We start from the raw sequence: 14,111 nt of genomic DNA on the forward strand, positions 1-14,111 counted from the left end.
TCACTTTTGGGGACTGATATGGCCACTTCACATCCCAGAAGCTCAACATCATGAGGCTACAGAAAAGCACACTCAGGACTCAGCAGTGGGATCTCATAGATCAGCCCAACCAGCTGCTAGAAGGCCAGGTGGTCACCAAGCCATAGTTAGTCAACCACAGACACCAAGGGCCAAGGGTGCAGATCACCCCAAGCACCCAAGGCTGTGATCCCTCCACAGGAAACCTACAACCATCAGCCTCAAAGTTGTCAAGCAAATCATACTCTCTTTTCACAGCAGGTTTCTGACAAAAAAAAAGCAGAACTAGTCAGAATCTAGGCAGAACCATGTTTAATACAATGCCCTCTGAAAACCCATTTCAAAATAGAGAAGCTCTCCCAAACTGTAGAAGCCATAAAAATGCAAAATACTTCTTTAGGAAAAACTGAATCAAAATTACGCCTCAATTTTCAAAATAACACACAAGTTATTTCCACTGGTCAGGCACCAAGGTGACAAGACAGTAACTACGCTCAGTCAAAATTCAGTTGTTCTCGATCTGCTCCAGGTCCAGGTCGTTGTGGTCCAGTGGGAAGACACCCTCCTCTCCTGCACTGTCCCAGTCACTGGGCTCCCCACTGCTCCCACCCTCTCCTGTGCTGGCCTCTGGCTCCCCTGAAGCCCAGGCACTGGGGCTGGTTGGGCCAGGTCTAGGGATCCTTGGGCTGGAGCCAGGTGTGATGACGCCCACAAGGCCCTGAGAGTTACACGGGGAGGACACAACAGTCTTCGCCTGGGTATCATCCTCATCATCTTCATAGTCCAGGGAGCAAAGGCTCTTTGAGTTTTTTAAAGTCTGCAATAGAAAAGACAGGGGCTGAAGGCATTTCTGATAGGTGTGCAAGAAACACTCTGCCTGCCACAACACTGTGTCCTCAGTGTCCAGTCCACTCCAAACAGTCACCAAGCACCAGTTACCTTGGGCTGTTTCCTGGACTCTGCTCATCCCATCCCTGGCCTTATCAGAAAGCAGGGTCACAGAGTTCCCATAGTACCTACTAGGTTGGTACTGGGAAGACCATTTGGTACTGGACCCACCCAGAAAGGGCTGCATCTTAGCCCATCTAGCTCTCAGGAGACAGACTATCCAGGAAGATCCCAATGCAGCCCATCTCCAACAACACCCAGTTGTTCCCAAGAGACCTCAGGCAAGGTCAGCCAGTTGGAACTCATTAGACCCCCAAACACCCATGATTCATTCCTCAAATCCTAACAGCCTCAACCCTGCTTCTCACCTTCCTCTCTCATCTTCTAAAGGCTAACCTTCCTCAAATACAACATGTGGAAAGATTTATCATCCTAAATCATCTAAGAAAAAAACACACACATACACAGAAGGGGCCTCTGATTACCCTTTTCCAGGCATGCACTCTGAGCCCTGCCAGCATCTTAGGATGCCTCCAGTATATACCTATCCAAGACAAACCCAGGGCACAGAGCCATAAGGGCCAGCTGAGAGGCTGTGTTGTCTGCATGTCCTCTGGAAATTCAACTGTCAGTCTCTGCCCCAAACCAGAGTTCTCTCCCGGTTCCAATAGTCCTTGCCTACTCAGAGGGCTTGTTAGACTGTTCACACGTCTCTTAGAAGTCACCTACATCCTCAAGATGCACATACAGTAGGGCTACATCAGACCAACTGCCTTTGACATGGCTAGGCCTTGTTTCCCTGCCCCTTCCCTGGTATGACCTGTGTTCCCCTTCCAGGAGTGCCCAGTCCCTTTCACATGCCCTATGTTCTCTCCGCAATCTCCAGCAGGCTCCTATAAACTGGCCTCTGACAGGTGCCATGGCTGAGGAGTCTAAAAGGCGTGTGAGTACAGGGACAGCAACACAGATGACAGGACACAGACCATGCAAGCCACACTGGTCGTCAGAACACAAGGTAACCAGTGCTATAAGACAACAGAAAAAGCCTTTCTAAGTGTCTTCTAATTGAGACTGAGACACACAGAATCACAAAAATAGAGACACACAGAGAGAAACAAAGTAACCCAGGGTGGCTTAAACTTGCTATGTAGGGGCTGGAGAGATGGCTCAGCAGTTAGGGTACTGGCTGCTCTTCCAGAGAATCAGAGTTCAATTCTCCGGAACCCACATGGCAGCTTCTAAGTGTCTATAGCTCCAGTTCCAGGGGATCTGACACAGCCACACATTCAAGCAAAGCATCAATGTACATAAATAAAAATAAATTCTAAAAAAACTTCCTTTGTAGCTGAGTCTTGAATTTCTGATCCTCCTGCTTCTTCCACCTTCTGAATGCTGGGTTTCAGGCATGTGCTACCACTCTGGGCACATTTTTTGACAAGAAGATCCCTAGAAATGGTCCTATCACAAACAGACAGAGACACACAAGCCCTAGGGAGAACAGAGCAGTGCTTTTATGGGAATTAGTTGTCTCCACAAGACAAGCTGCAGTATCTTTTGTTTTTATTGTTCAACTATAAAGAGTGACTCCCTGCTGAGCATGTGACATTTGACTGTGTACACAGCTATTATCCTAGTCCTTGGGAGCTGGAGGGCAAGAGGATCTCAATTTCTAGGCTAACTGGGGGGGCAAACGAGAGACTCTGTCTCAAAAACAGTAAACCAATTTGAGAAGTAATGTTTTAACGAGCAAATCCTTAAAAATATCAGCAGCTAGATTCTGATCACAAAAATAAAAAGGCATAATTTATTTTTTACTCAAATCAAGATGAATTTGACTATCCATGTCACTGTATCAGCTGGAGGACCTGTGCCAGTTTGTCTCCTGTGCCCCTACTGGACAATGAAAACATCCAAGTGCGGGACAGTAGACCATGGGCACACACCAGCAGCCCGATCTCCTGTCCTGACAAGACATATACTTGGGTCTGCAGTCAGAAGCCTGCCCTCAGGACTTACACACTGGTCTCACAGATGTGTGAAAACACTGCTGGGCCCACTGCCCTCCGAGTCAGCTCAACAGGGAGCAGCTCTGATGGGCTCCTCTATTCACAGAGAAATAACTACCAATCAACAAAGAACCTGACACAAAACCACCATCTCTGAGAAAGCCAAACCAGAAAATAGGGGCCACAGGTCATACTTATGCTGACTTGAACTGGCAACATCCCCAAAGGATGTCCCCAGAGGAGGACCAAACACCTACTGCCACTCATGATGATCTGCATGTAAGTAAACAAACTGACAGGAGCTACACATGCCAGAAATCCTTACAGGGCAGTGACACTGACATGATCTGCTGTGTCCAGTGACCACCACTGCAAGCCTCCTCAGCCATGGCGAGCCAGGCGGGTTCTGGGAAAACAGCACCTCCAACAACTACACTGACACTGCTTCCACGGGCATCCCAGGGTTTGCCTCTCCACCGCCAGCACTGACCACATGCTGAGGAAGCCACCTGGCAGATAAAGACACCTAACGTGTGTCCACAAGCTCCACTTTCTGCTAGCAAAACTGCTCTACAGGCCAAGGCAGAGCCAGAGTCTGAGTCAGGAAGAATAAGCCACACCTAGAGCCTAGCTGTGTGTGTGTCTGTGCCAGGCCAAGATCCCAGTATGGCCAAGAAACATCAACTGACTTTTGGACATAACCAGGAGGCCTCCCTCAGGTGTCAGGGAGGGGAAACATCAGCCTGTTCCACATTACAGAGGCCTGAGGAACATAGAACATCCATGCCTTGGTATATGACACGCGTATATATGTCCCATATACGTCACAGGGAGTCCAGTCCTTCTGACCACCCTGCAGTGCCTGCCCCAGCTCTGCTCAAGAAGAGAGGTCTCTGCTCAGGAAAGAGAAAATTTCAAAAGTGGATAAGGGTTCTAGGAACAGTGGGGATAATGGGACTAAATAAAGCCCTGTGCCCCAAATGCAGAGTTCCAGGACCCTGGAGGGCTCCACTCTCCAGGCAGATTGACAAGTCTTCCCAGGGATTCAGTCTCTAAAGAAATGGCCAGAAACACAGGAGTCCCAACACCAGACTACTCCAGAAAACTCAAAGCTGAGGTGTGCTCAGACCCATGTCTTAAACAGGAGCAAATGGAAGGTGCCACCAAATACTAGAGAAAACATCTCACCTGAAGACAGAACAGAATAACCATGCGGGACACCCTGTAGGGACACCCTGTAAGGACAAGAGCCAAAAAATAATTCTCCCTCTCTCAACAAGATGCAGAGTTCAGAGGGGTAAGACATGCCTAGCCTTTCAAAAGAAGATTCACTGACTGGCAGAGAAACACCAAGGAGACAGGAAAAGACACTGGGGAAACTCAAAGGATCGTCCCAGAAGTGGGCATCCAGTCGGCAGACTTCCTACACATGTGCTGGAGATCAGACTCGGGTCCTCAGGCTTGGATAGTGAACTCCCCAGCCCTCAAGCATTCCTTTTTTAAAGGAATGCTTTCAAAAGTCCTCACAAGGACTTTAAGGTTTTTTTGAGACAGGTATGTGACATACTTTTAATTCCAGCACTGGGATCACAGAGATAAGAAGGTTCCTGGGCCTCTGGTCACTTGGCCTAGACAAACTGGTGAAGCCCATGTCCCAGAGAGAAACCTTGCTTCAATTAAAAAAAAAGGGGGGGGGGGTTCTTAAACTAGCATAATCCCTTACTGCATCATAAATATTTGCATATTTGCTCTTATACCACAGGTAAGTGTAGTCCTCAGCCCTCATCAAAGAAACTTCACTGAAACATACGGAGACCTACAAACAATCAAAAATACAGAGTCATGGAGCCCAGCCTCAATGGACACATTTACAACTCTCCACCTAAGGTTCAGAGAACACTGTAGAAGAAGGAACAAAGAGTCAGAGGACCAAGGAGTTTGCTGTGAGACTGGGTTTCCTACTAATGTCAGAAAGCATCTGTATGCTTTTTTTTTCTCACCAACATGACTGTCTAAATATGAGTTAAACAATAACAACAGACATGCCAAAGAGAACCAGGGAAAAGACCACAAGGCCTCAACCCCCCCGCACAAAAAAAACTACAGATATATATGCATTAATAAAAATTAGTGAAAAAAAGGCCATGAATTTGAAGGAAAGCAAGGAGAGGTATAAGCAAAGGTTTGGAGGGAAAGAAAGGAAAGGGAAATGATGTAATTATAATCTCAAAAATAAAAGAATTAGTAGTTTAAAAAATACAAAATAAAGTGGGTGACATTCCTGAGCATACCATCCAAGGCTAAACTCTGGATTATTGTACACACGAACACATATGCCCACACATAAATACACACACAAATAAAAGTAAAAGCAAATACACAAAAAGCCACAATGTTATTCTCACCTGGCCTTCTATACTACTCCCCCTGCCCCTACAACACCATCTGTCTGCACAATCCCAGGTTTTGAGCCAGTGCCTGCTCAGTACACAGTCACTGCAAATGGTTTGCAAGCCAGTCCCATAAAGCAAATGCATCATGGTGCATGTGGACTACAACGGACCTCACAGAAATTAGCTGCCGCAAACACTGCAGTGCCTCCTTGCCAGCTCCTCACAACACACACGCTGTAAAGATTAAGAACATTAATGTGTCCCACAAAGGTCAACGGTCAGGAACCACAGGAGGGAGCTGGGAAGCAGGTCTTGCAGGCAAGCATGACCAGGACCTTCCTACTGAGCTTCCTGTCCTGTGACCTGAAGTCACGGGATAGTGAGACAGCACAGCTCAGATGCTTCCAGCTGAACTGGGCTCACCTGCTACCCAGCAACAGCTAACTATCCAGTGATGCTGACCTGTGAGTAAGTCACAGGGGTTATGGGGACTCCACAGCTAACTATCCAGTGATGCTGACCTGTGAGTAAGTCACAAGGGGTTATGAGGACTAAGTGGAGACTGACTAGAACAGAGGGCATCCGAATCCTGAAGCAGACAGCTGGGGTAGGGAGGGAGAAGGGACAGCCACTGCTCAGAAGGACTGAACAATGGAGCAGAGATGAGGTGGGGCCCATAAGACACCCTACCTCCACAATGAGCCCATGGACAGATTTACTTTTCTCACCTCCTATGGAGCCCAGAGTGTTCATGGCATCTCCAGAGCAGGGCTATCCCTTGGTTATCACCCCGTCTTTGTTATACACTATCCCCTTCCCCAAAAGATACCAAGTCAAGGACTCCTCTGCTGGCATCCTCATCCTATGCTGCTGTCCCCCTGGCATATGTGATGATGCCATATGCCACACCCAAAGCACTGGCTAGCAGGGGAAGCTTGGGTATCCAAAACTTGTTAACTTTCCAACAGTCGACATCACACTAAAGGCACCACCACTTCCCTTCTATCATACCTCTACAGTCACACCAGGGAGACTGGGCTTTCAACTCTCACAGTGACCAAGAAGACCTGGAAAACCTGACTGTCAGGCAGCATCAACAGTCACACCAGCAGAATGCAAAACAGACATCAGTAGGAACTACGCTACTTTCCACAAGCCTGGAACTGCCAGACAGGCTTCTCCCAACTCAAGGGCACTCTGTCCCATCTGTACTGTCCCAATATGGCCTAACCAGACACACTAAAGCAGTTCCTTTCAGGACAGCCCTGGCACCACCCACAACACCCAGAGTTTGACATGCACTCACAGCAGTGCCTACAGGAGGCAAATCAGGCTTGAAGCCTTGGGACAGGTATGGGTGATAGGGAGTCAGGGAACTGCCAATGCCAGTCACCAAGAGAAGAGAGGCACAACCCTGCAAGAAGTACCAAGGGGGCCACACATTTAATTCCAGCATTCTGGAAGCAGAGACAGGCAAATCTCTGGGACTTCAAGGCCAGGCTAATCTACATAACAGAACAGCCAAGGTTCCTTAGTGCGGCCCCAGCTGGGGGTGGGAGGGAAGCAGAAGGGCCTACTATTCTGCTCCTAGCTAAGGACCAACACAGAGGGAGCAGAGCTGCTGGGCTCCACTCCAGCTCCCACAGGGGTCTAAGAAACCCTACAGAAGCCCCAGATGCATCCAAGTAGACATGCCCTCCTAGATACAGTGAGGGCCCATTCTCACTGTTCTCTTCTCCTCCTTCCCATTGCCAGCAGTGGGCACCTCTCTGTGATCCACATGAGAGCAGACAGTGGTCTACTACACCAGTTAAAACCCAATGCTCTGCCAGGTGGTGGTGGTTCACGCCTTTCATCCAGAACTTGGGAGGCAGGTGAATCTCTGAATTCAAAACCAGCCTTGGTCTACAGAGCAAGTTCCAGGACAGCCAGGGCTACACACAGAAACTCTGTCTCAAACAAAAACAAACAAACAAACAAAAATAAAACAAAAACCCACAAAAAGAAACCACAAAAAGAACAACAACAAAAAAACAACTCCTCAGAATGTGTCAGGGATGTCCAGATTGTGATAGCACAGCACATCTAGGTACCTGCTGGTCTCTGAATGAGGCACAGCCCAAGTCATAAGCCCTGGCTCCTAGAGTCATCACAAGCCAAGGGTCTAGGCCTTCAATGCAAGCTCTGCCTCAGCTTCCAGGAAAGGCTTCTCACTTTATAAATAACTGCCATGCCCAAAATGTAGTGAGGGTTCCCAAGAGATGAGGCTGCACCAAATGCAATGGCTTCATTGAACTTCCACACTCAGCCCCTCCTTGCTTCCTCAGAGCCCAGGATCCAGGTTCCCTATGTGGGTGCTCTGCCTGTGGGGTATGACTGAGGTTTTGGGGTTAGTGGGGACAAACCATCCTCCCATCAACCAAGCTATGCCATGTTCCTTGACAAGATGGCCTTACACAGCATCTCAGCTCAGAAGAAAGCAGTCAAGTAAGATTAGAGGGCTGCTAGCCATAACCAGCCTTACTCTAAGACCACTACAAGGCAGAACATAGCTCCCTGCACCCAGAACAGAACGCAGCCTCACCCGTGTCATTTTCAGAAAGTCCAAGGACGGCCGTGTCCACCTGGCATCCTCCTCCCGTCTCCGCTTGCGCCGGACCCTCCTCCCATCCAACACACAAGGCTGTGAGCGGCACCGGAGCAGGCCATGGTGTCGGCCTAGCTCAGGTGTGGATGTGGGGGTGCTGCTGGCTGAAGGCAGGCAAGTGTTCGCATCTACAAGGTGCTCTTGTGAGAGAGACAGTCGGCGCCTGGAGGAAAACGGGCAGGATCCTGCAGAAAGCCAAGGCGGACCTGAGCTTGCACTGCCCTCACTGCCATCCACAAAGCCACTGCTGGCTGAAGCTGGCCGGGGCGTCGGCGGTGACACAGAACTCCTGGGCAGGCCTGAACACCCCTGCAGGGCAGGGCTCCCTAGAGCGCTGCAGCACTGCAGGGTGGCACTCCCACCACTGTTGCACCTCCTCTTAGAGATGGGAGTCCACACCTTGGAGCTGCCAGGGCGCCATGGGGAGCGGCATCGAGCCAGCTCCTCTGGTTCCGACAGGGACCGGCAGTGTCGCTTGGTTGGTGGTGCTGCAGGTGGCCCTGTGCTCTCATGGAGGTCCAAGAAGCTGCCCACATCCATAGGCCCTGGAGATGCCAGCTGCCATTTGAGACCTTCGGTGTGCGACACACCAAGTGGGCCTAATGGGAAAGGGCCTGAGGCCACCTGGCTTCCAATGGGCCATCCTCCATGTAAGGCCTTCCAGGGACTTTTGTCCACTAAAGAAACACAAAGGTATATGAAGAAACAGGTAAGCAATAGGAAGTCACACTGCTGCCTCCCTTCCCAGGCTCACAGACACATCTGAACATAAAATACCCCTGCTCACATGGTTGGTACTACACTATCTTCAATGGCCTTTGGCACCTGAATCGCCAAGCTTCACCTGGTCTTTTTTTCCTTTTTTCAGATAGGGTCTCTCTATATAACCCTGGTTGTCCTGAAGCTCATTATGAAACACCAGGCTGGCCCTGAAATCACAGATCCATCTGCCTCTGCTTCCTGAGTTCTGGGATTCAAGGTGCGTGCCACCATGCCTGGCTTCACCTGGTCTTAAGGAGTTGTCTCTCCACTTGTGTTTCCTGAAAATAACCTGATTCCAATCTTACCCCCATTCACTAATATACTGTGTCATCAAAATGCTTTACTCCTGTCCCTGGCTGGCCTCTAAAGGTGGACCTTTGCCAGCCAGGAGTCAGACGACGCTACTTCATAGAAACTGCCACATTTCTTAATGACCAAATCAGAGTTTCAAATCCTACAGATAGAGGCTGTGGCTGAAGCTAGGTATAGTGGCTCATTCCCGTTATCCCAGGATTTGTGAGGCAAAGGCAGAACTGACAAGCGTTTAAATTAGAATTTTCCTTTGTGTCTGAGAAACACAGTGAAACCCTGTCTCAAACAAAACAAGACTTGGCCTGGACATCTGCCTGCTGGACATTGGACTGTGACCCTGCCCAACATCCTCAAGCCTCCACTTCTTCAGTTCTAAAGCAGGTTGCTGGCAATAGCCCCATGGTGGCTGGTCATCCTGCAATACCATGTACCTAAGACATCACAGGTTAAGTGCAACAAAAGGGGTACTTCTTCTGACCCTTCTATCAAGCCCCCTGAGGAAGACTTAGGAGTCCTTAAGACATCTGAGCCCAGACTATAGCTCACAAGTCTCAGCACCCCAGGATCTAACATAAATCTATATCTCCCAGGGGATATACCCACATGACAGCTCTCCATATCACTGCCCAGACTAGTCCAACTCTCCTCGGGTCAGTTTAAGCGCTCAGTACAACCTGGCATCCAGACCCTGCATGAGCTTCTCAGAGCTATCATGGCCCTAGCTTCTATTCCTCTTGTTGGCTACAAAGGGCAGGCATCTGCTCCAGCCCTCACTCACAGATGTGCAAAGGCAGGTATGTGCGTGTCTTCATATAGTTAGCCCAGCTGTGAAGCCCAAATATCCAGGGACCTGACCAAAGGATGCTCTAGACACTCTTGATGGGAAGGCATCCCACGGGTCACTCAGCCTTTCCCTGCTTCTTCCAGTCACTGTCAAACTAAGGGACACTGGAGTATGGGCCAAGAGACCAACAGGAAACAGCCAGGATCACTCCATCAAGGGCCCTGGGATGACCTGAGATAGCAAGAAGGCAAGAGTGCCAATTGAGGGAAAAAGGGAAGAAAGGAGTACATAAGAGGCCCCCAGAAACTCTGAGGAGGGCCTGAGGCAGTTAACATGGTCCCATATGCAGGAGGGACTGGAGGAGCCAAAATCAAGTGGGAGTGAGGACACAGGTCAAGTGAGATGGGGACAGAGACCTCATGTCCTACTTCCAACTGTTCATGCAAAGGTTAGTCAATACCTCTACTTTTGTAATCTGGTGTTCGGCAAGGCGACTCTGACATGGTTCTACCATGTATGCTGCTCCGACTGTCAAGACCAACACAGGATTATTCTAACCTCAGGGTCTTTGCTTGAATTTATCAGAAGTGTGCCCACTCTTAGAGACCACTGTTCTCTGTAACTCCTAAAGAGCAATGTGTCAGGAAGTGAGGGCAAGCCTAGGTAGGTTCAGTATTTGTTCAGCCAGTGTATATCACAGTAGAATGGCAGCCAGAACACGTACCACCTGATTATCCTTCCCCTGATAGCTAAAGGAAACCACAAAGTGGGCCTTGTGTCTTACGTAAAGGGTAAGGCCCTCTCTAGCTCCCTCCCACATCAGCAGCAGCAGCAGCAAAGAGAGGCCCTGCTGAGCCTTGACCCTGACCCATCCTGCTTAGAGACCAGTTCTGACTTCTAGATCATGAGCAGGGAGGGTGGTGGCTCATGATCTTCCTGTCCCACATGTAGGTCACACAAAGGCCTCCCTGAACCTTGCCCTAAATATCTGGCTCAGTGCAGCTCCAAAATCCCCTCCTGGCCAAAGACCCAACACCACCTTGCTCCATCATCAGCCTCTTCAGCCCTAGAAAGACCCTACCTGTGCTTCTGAGACTTACCGCCAATCTCCAAAGGGAACAAATGGCCACTTTTGTTCAGTTTCTCAGCAGAATACTGAAAGTGACAAGAGAGAAGTCTCAGCACTTATGTGAAAACTCAAGCGTTCACTACAGTAATGTCATTTCTCCCGAACACCTCCATTGGTGTTTAAAATTACAGGCACTGACCTCTAGAAAATACCGTTTTCTTAATAAAAAGGTTGAAGACTTTATTAAACATTTATTTTCTTTTTTTTTTTTTTTTTTTTTTTTTAAATATTTATTTATTTATTATGTATACAATATTCTGCCTGTATGCCTGAAGGCCAGAAGAGGGCGCCAGACCTCTTTACAGATGGTTGTGAGACACCATGTGGTTGCTGGGAATTGAACTCAGGACCTTTGGAAGAGCAGGCAATGCTCTTAACCACTGAGCCATCTCTCCAGCCCCAAACATTTATTTTCTATATGGGGTGGTTATGTATAGCTATAGTGCACATGTTAAAATGAGAAGCAGCTTATGGGAGTCAGTTATGTCTTTAAAACCATGTGGGTTCCAGGATCAAACTCAGGTTGCCAGGCTTGGCAACAAATGCCTTTACCCACTGAGCCCATCGGAAGTTTTTTTTTTTTAACCTAACAAAATCTACCTGAACAAATGGACATCATCCAGACCCACTACGTGCTTCCTCATACTTGCTCTTGAAGTTTTGGCCTTTTCCTTTTGGATGGTCTATATTAATGGTCTTTTAAACCTCACCACCCAGTTACTTTTCAGAAAGATCCTGAGGGGCTAGAAAGACAGTTCAGCAGTTAAGAAACAGCTCAGCACTGGTTACTCTTTCAGGACTCCAGTTCAATTCCCAGCATGCACACAGACGCTCACAGCCATCTGTAACTCCATTTCCAGGGGATCTAATGCCTTCTTCAGGCCTCCTCCAGCACCAGGTAGACATGGTGTACATATATTCAGGCTAAACACTAATTCATGGAAAATAAAAATAAAGCTTTTAAAAAAAAGACTGAGGGTCTGGAGTGATGACTCACTGGTTACAAGCACTGGCTGCTCTTCCAGAGAACCTAGGAACTGGGTTCAATTCCAATTCCCACACCCACATGGCAGCTTACAACTGTCTATAACTCCTGTTCCAAAGAATACAATGATCTCTTCTGGTCCCACAGGCGGCTGCACAAAAGTGGTGCACAAACATGCATGCAGGCAAAATACCCATAACACAAAAATGAAGAAAAAAAAAGACTGAGCCAAGACCCAAGAACCCTTTACTGGTCATGACAGTCCAAATATAGTATCTTGATGGTCCTAGCTTGATGGTCCCAGTCCTGAGAAAGGTCCAGAGAGCAGAAAAAAACCCTCCAGGAAGGCAGATAAGCCATTGACAGTCTCAAAGATAAGCAGAAAATGCCATAGCAACTGTACCAGAAGTCCTGGAGAACTACTGTTGTTTCACATATAGAGAAAGCGGGTGTTTAACACATACTTATAATCCCAGCAGTCAGGAAGGTCAAGGCAAGAGGAATACTCCAAACTTCAGATTAGTTTGAGCTACTTAGCAAGACCCTTGTCTAGTCAATCAACCAATCAATAAGCAAGACAAGTGTAGTGATATATGCCTGTAATTCAGCAGTTGGGAATTTCATAGAGATAGAAAAAGAAGGATCAGGAGTTTGGGTATATAACATATTCAAGGTCAGGTGGGCTAAGTAAAACTCTATTCTCAAAAAAAGAAAAAGAAAGGAAAAAACAAATAAAAATAAAAGAAGTTAAAAGTTGGGTTTATGACTCAAAAAGTTACCTTTTAACAACAGGTTCCTGTCTAGAGATAGACAGGTCTTCCTCTGCAGTGGAGTATGTTTCCCCGAGCATAGCTGAATGGGGGTGGTGAACACATGACCAACCTGGACTCTGTGGGCACTGGACAACCTCAAACTAAGATGGACAGAGAAGGCTGCTTTATGGATACTGCAAATGATGAAAGCTCTCATGCCACTGTGCATAATTAGTGGGCTGCCCACAACATTTGAATAGCTGCAAAAGACCACAGTCTTGGGCCAGCATAATGGTTTCCTTCCAGGTGGCTGATAGCCACTCCACTAGCCAGCCAGTCCAACCACTTGCTAAGAGCAAGTACCTGATATGTTTTCATAGCCCACCTTCCCTGGGCCTGCATCCCCAGGATGCACAGGAATGCACCCACAAGAATAACCTAATACACTCCAGGAAGGACAGGCCTTTCTCAGCAACAGAAATGGTTCCTGGGATAATTGAGGAGCTGTGGGCCTGTACCTAACCAAATGTTTTTTCAGTGAACATTCAAGGACTGGTGCAGAATAGCCAGACTCTTCACAGAAGGCATCTACGGGGATCTATGAGAGATGGGAGGAGAAGGTGAAGAACCCAATGACATGAGTGCAGACACTCAAGACAGTGGATCTAACACTGATCACACCCATTTGTAGAGATCAGTCTCTGTATCATACCACATCCCAGGACCTTGAGACATGGCAGCTTCTGGGCCTCCTTGAGAGATACTCAAGAAGGTAGATTTGCTGAAATAGCAGGCTCCCACTGGGCCAATTCAAGCCTGGCCCTGCCCAGATGGACATGGCTAGGGGCACCAACCGCCCATGTTATACCATCTAAACCAGTGACACGATAAACCTTCCATGCTTCTTGCTTCCAGCTCAGTCGCATCACACTTTCCTCTCTCCTCTTCCCGACAGCCAGCTCCTAGCCTTTTACTCTAGCTCTACTGCATCTATCCTGGACCAAGCTAATGTTGGTGGTCTTGGCTGGCCTTCTCTGCTTCCATTGACCCCATTACCCTCTTCCCATAGCTAGAGGGGACTGCTACTCTGATCTGAATCACAGCCCTTCTGCTTCAAGCCCTTGGCACCTAAGAGTCAAATCCTAGGACCAAGGCATATGTCTTAGTTATGTTTTCTACTGTTGTGATAAAATGCCATGACTAAAAGCAACTTGGGGAGGAAAGGGTTTATTTGGCTTACATATCCCTAGTCACAGTCCACTGAGAGAAGCCAAGGCAAGAATTCAATCAGGATATGAACCAGAAGGCAGAAACTAAAGCAGACGTTATGGAGGAATGCTGCTTACTGGCTTGCTCTGTACAGCTTGCTCAGCCTGCTTTCTTATACTACCTGGGGTGGTACTATCCTTACTGAGCTGTACCCTTACCATCAACT

General features: G+C 48.1%; 1 protein-coding gene across 3 annotated transcripts in view; it reads right to left on the reverse strand.

Annotated features, from left to right (window-relative positions):
- Window positions 1-315: 315 nt before the first annotated feature.
- LOC121436387 (protein FAM53A) overlaps window positions 316-14,111 on the reverse strand; it is a 32,761-nt gene continuing 18,965 nt past the window's right edge. For 2 of the 3 annotated variants that reach the window (XM_041636218.1, XM_041636217.1), the window contains 3 exons: window positions 10,911-10,965; window positions 7,890-8,629; window positions 316-835 (listed from right to left, as the gene is read on the reverse strand). In XM_041636218.1, coding sequence (XP_041492152.1) covers window positions 524-835; window positions 7,890-8,492 — 915 coding nt within the window. In that variant the 5' untranslated portion in view covers window positions 8,493-8,629; window positions 10,911-10,965 and the 3' untranslated portion in view covers window positions 316-523. The remainder of the gene's footprint in view (window positions 836-7,889; window positions 8,630-10,910; window positions 10,966-14,111) is intronic. The other variant, XM_041636219.1, reaches the window with a different exon arrangement.

This window comes from Microtus oregoni, unplaced genomic scaffold (genome assembly GCF_018167655.1).
Source record: "Microtus oregoni isolate MIOR12 unplaced genomic scaffold, Mior012 000049F_ref0000343, whole genome shotgun sequence".
Lineage (NCBI taxonomy): Eukaryota > Metazoa > Chordata > Mammalia > Rodentia > Cricetidae > Microtus > Microtus oregoni.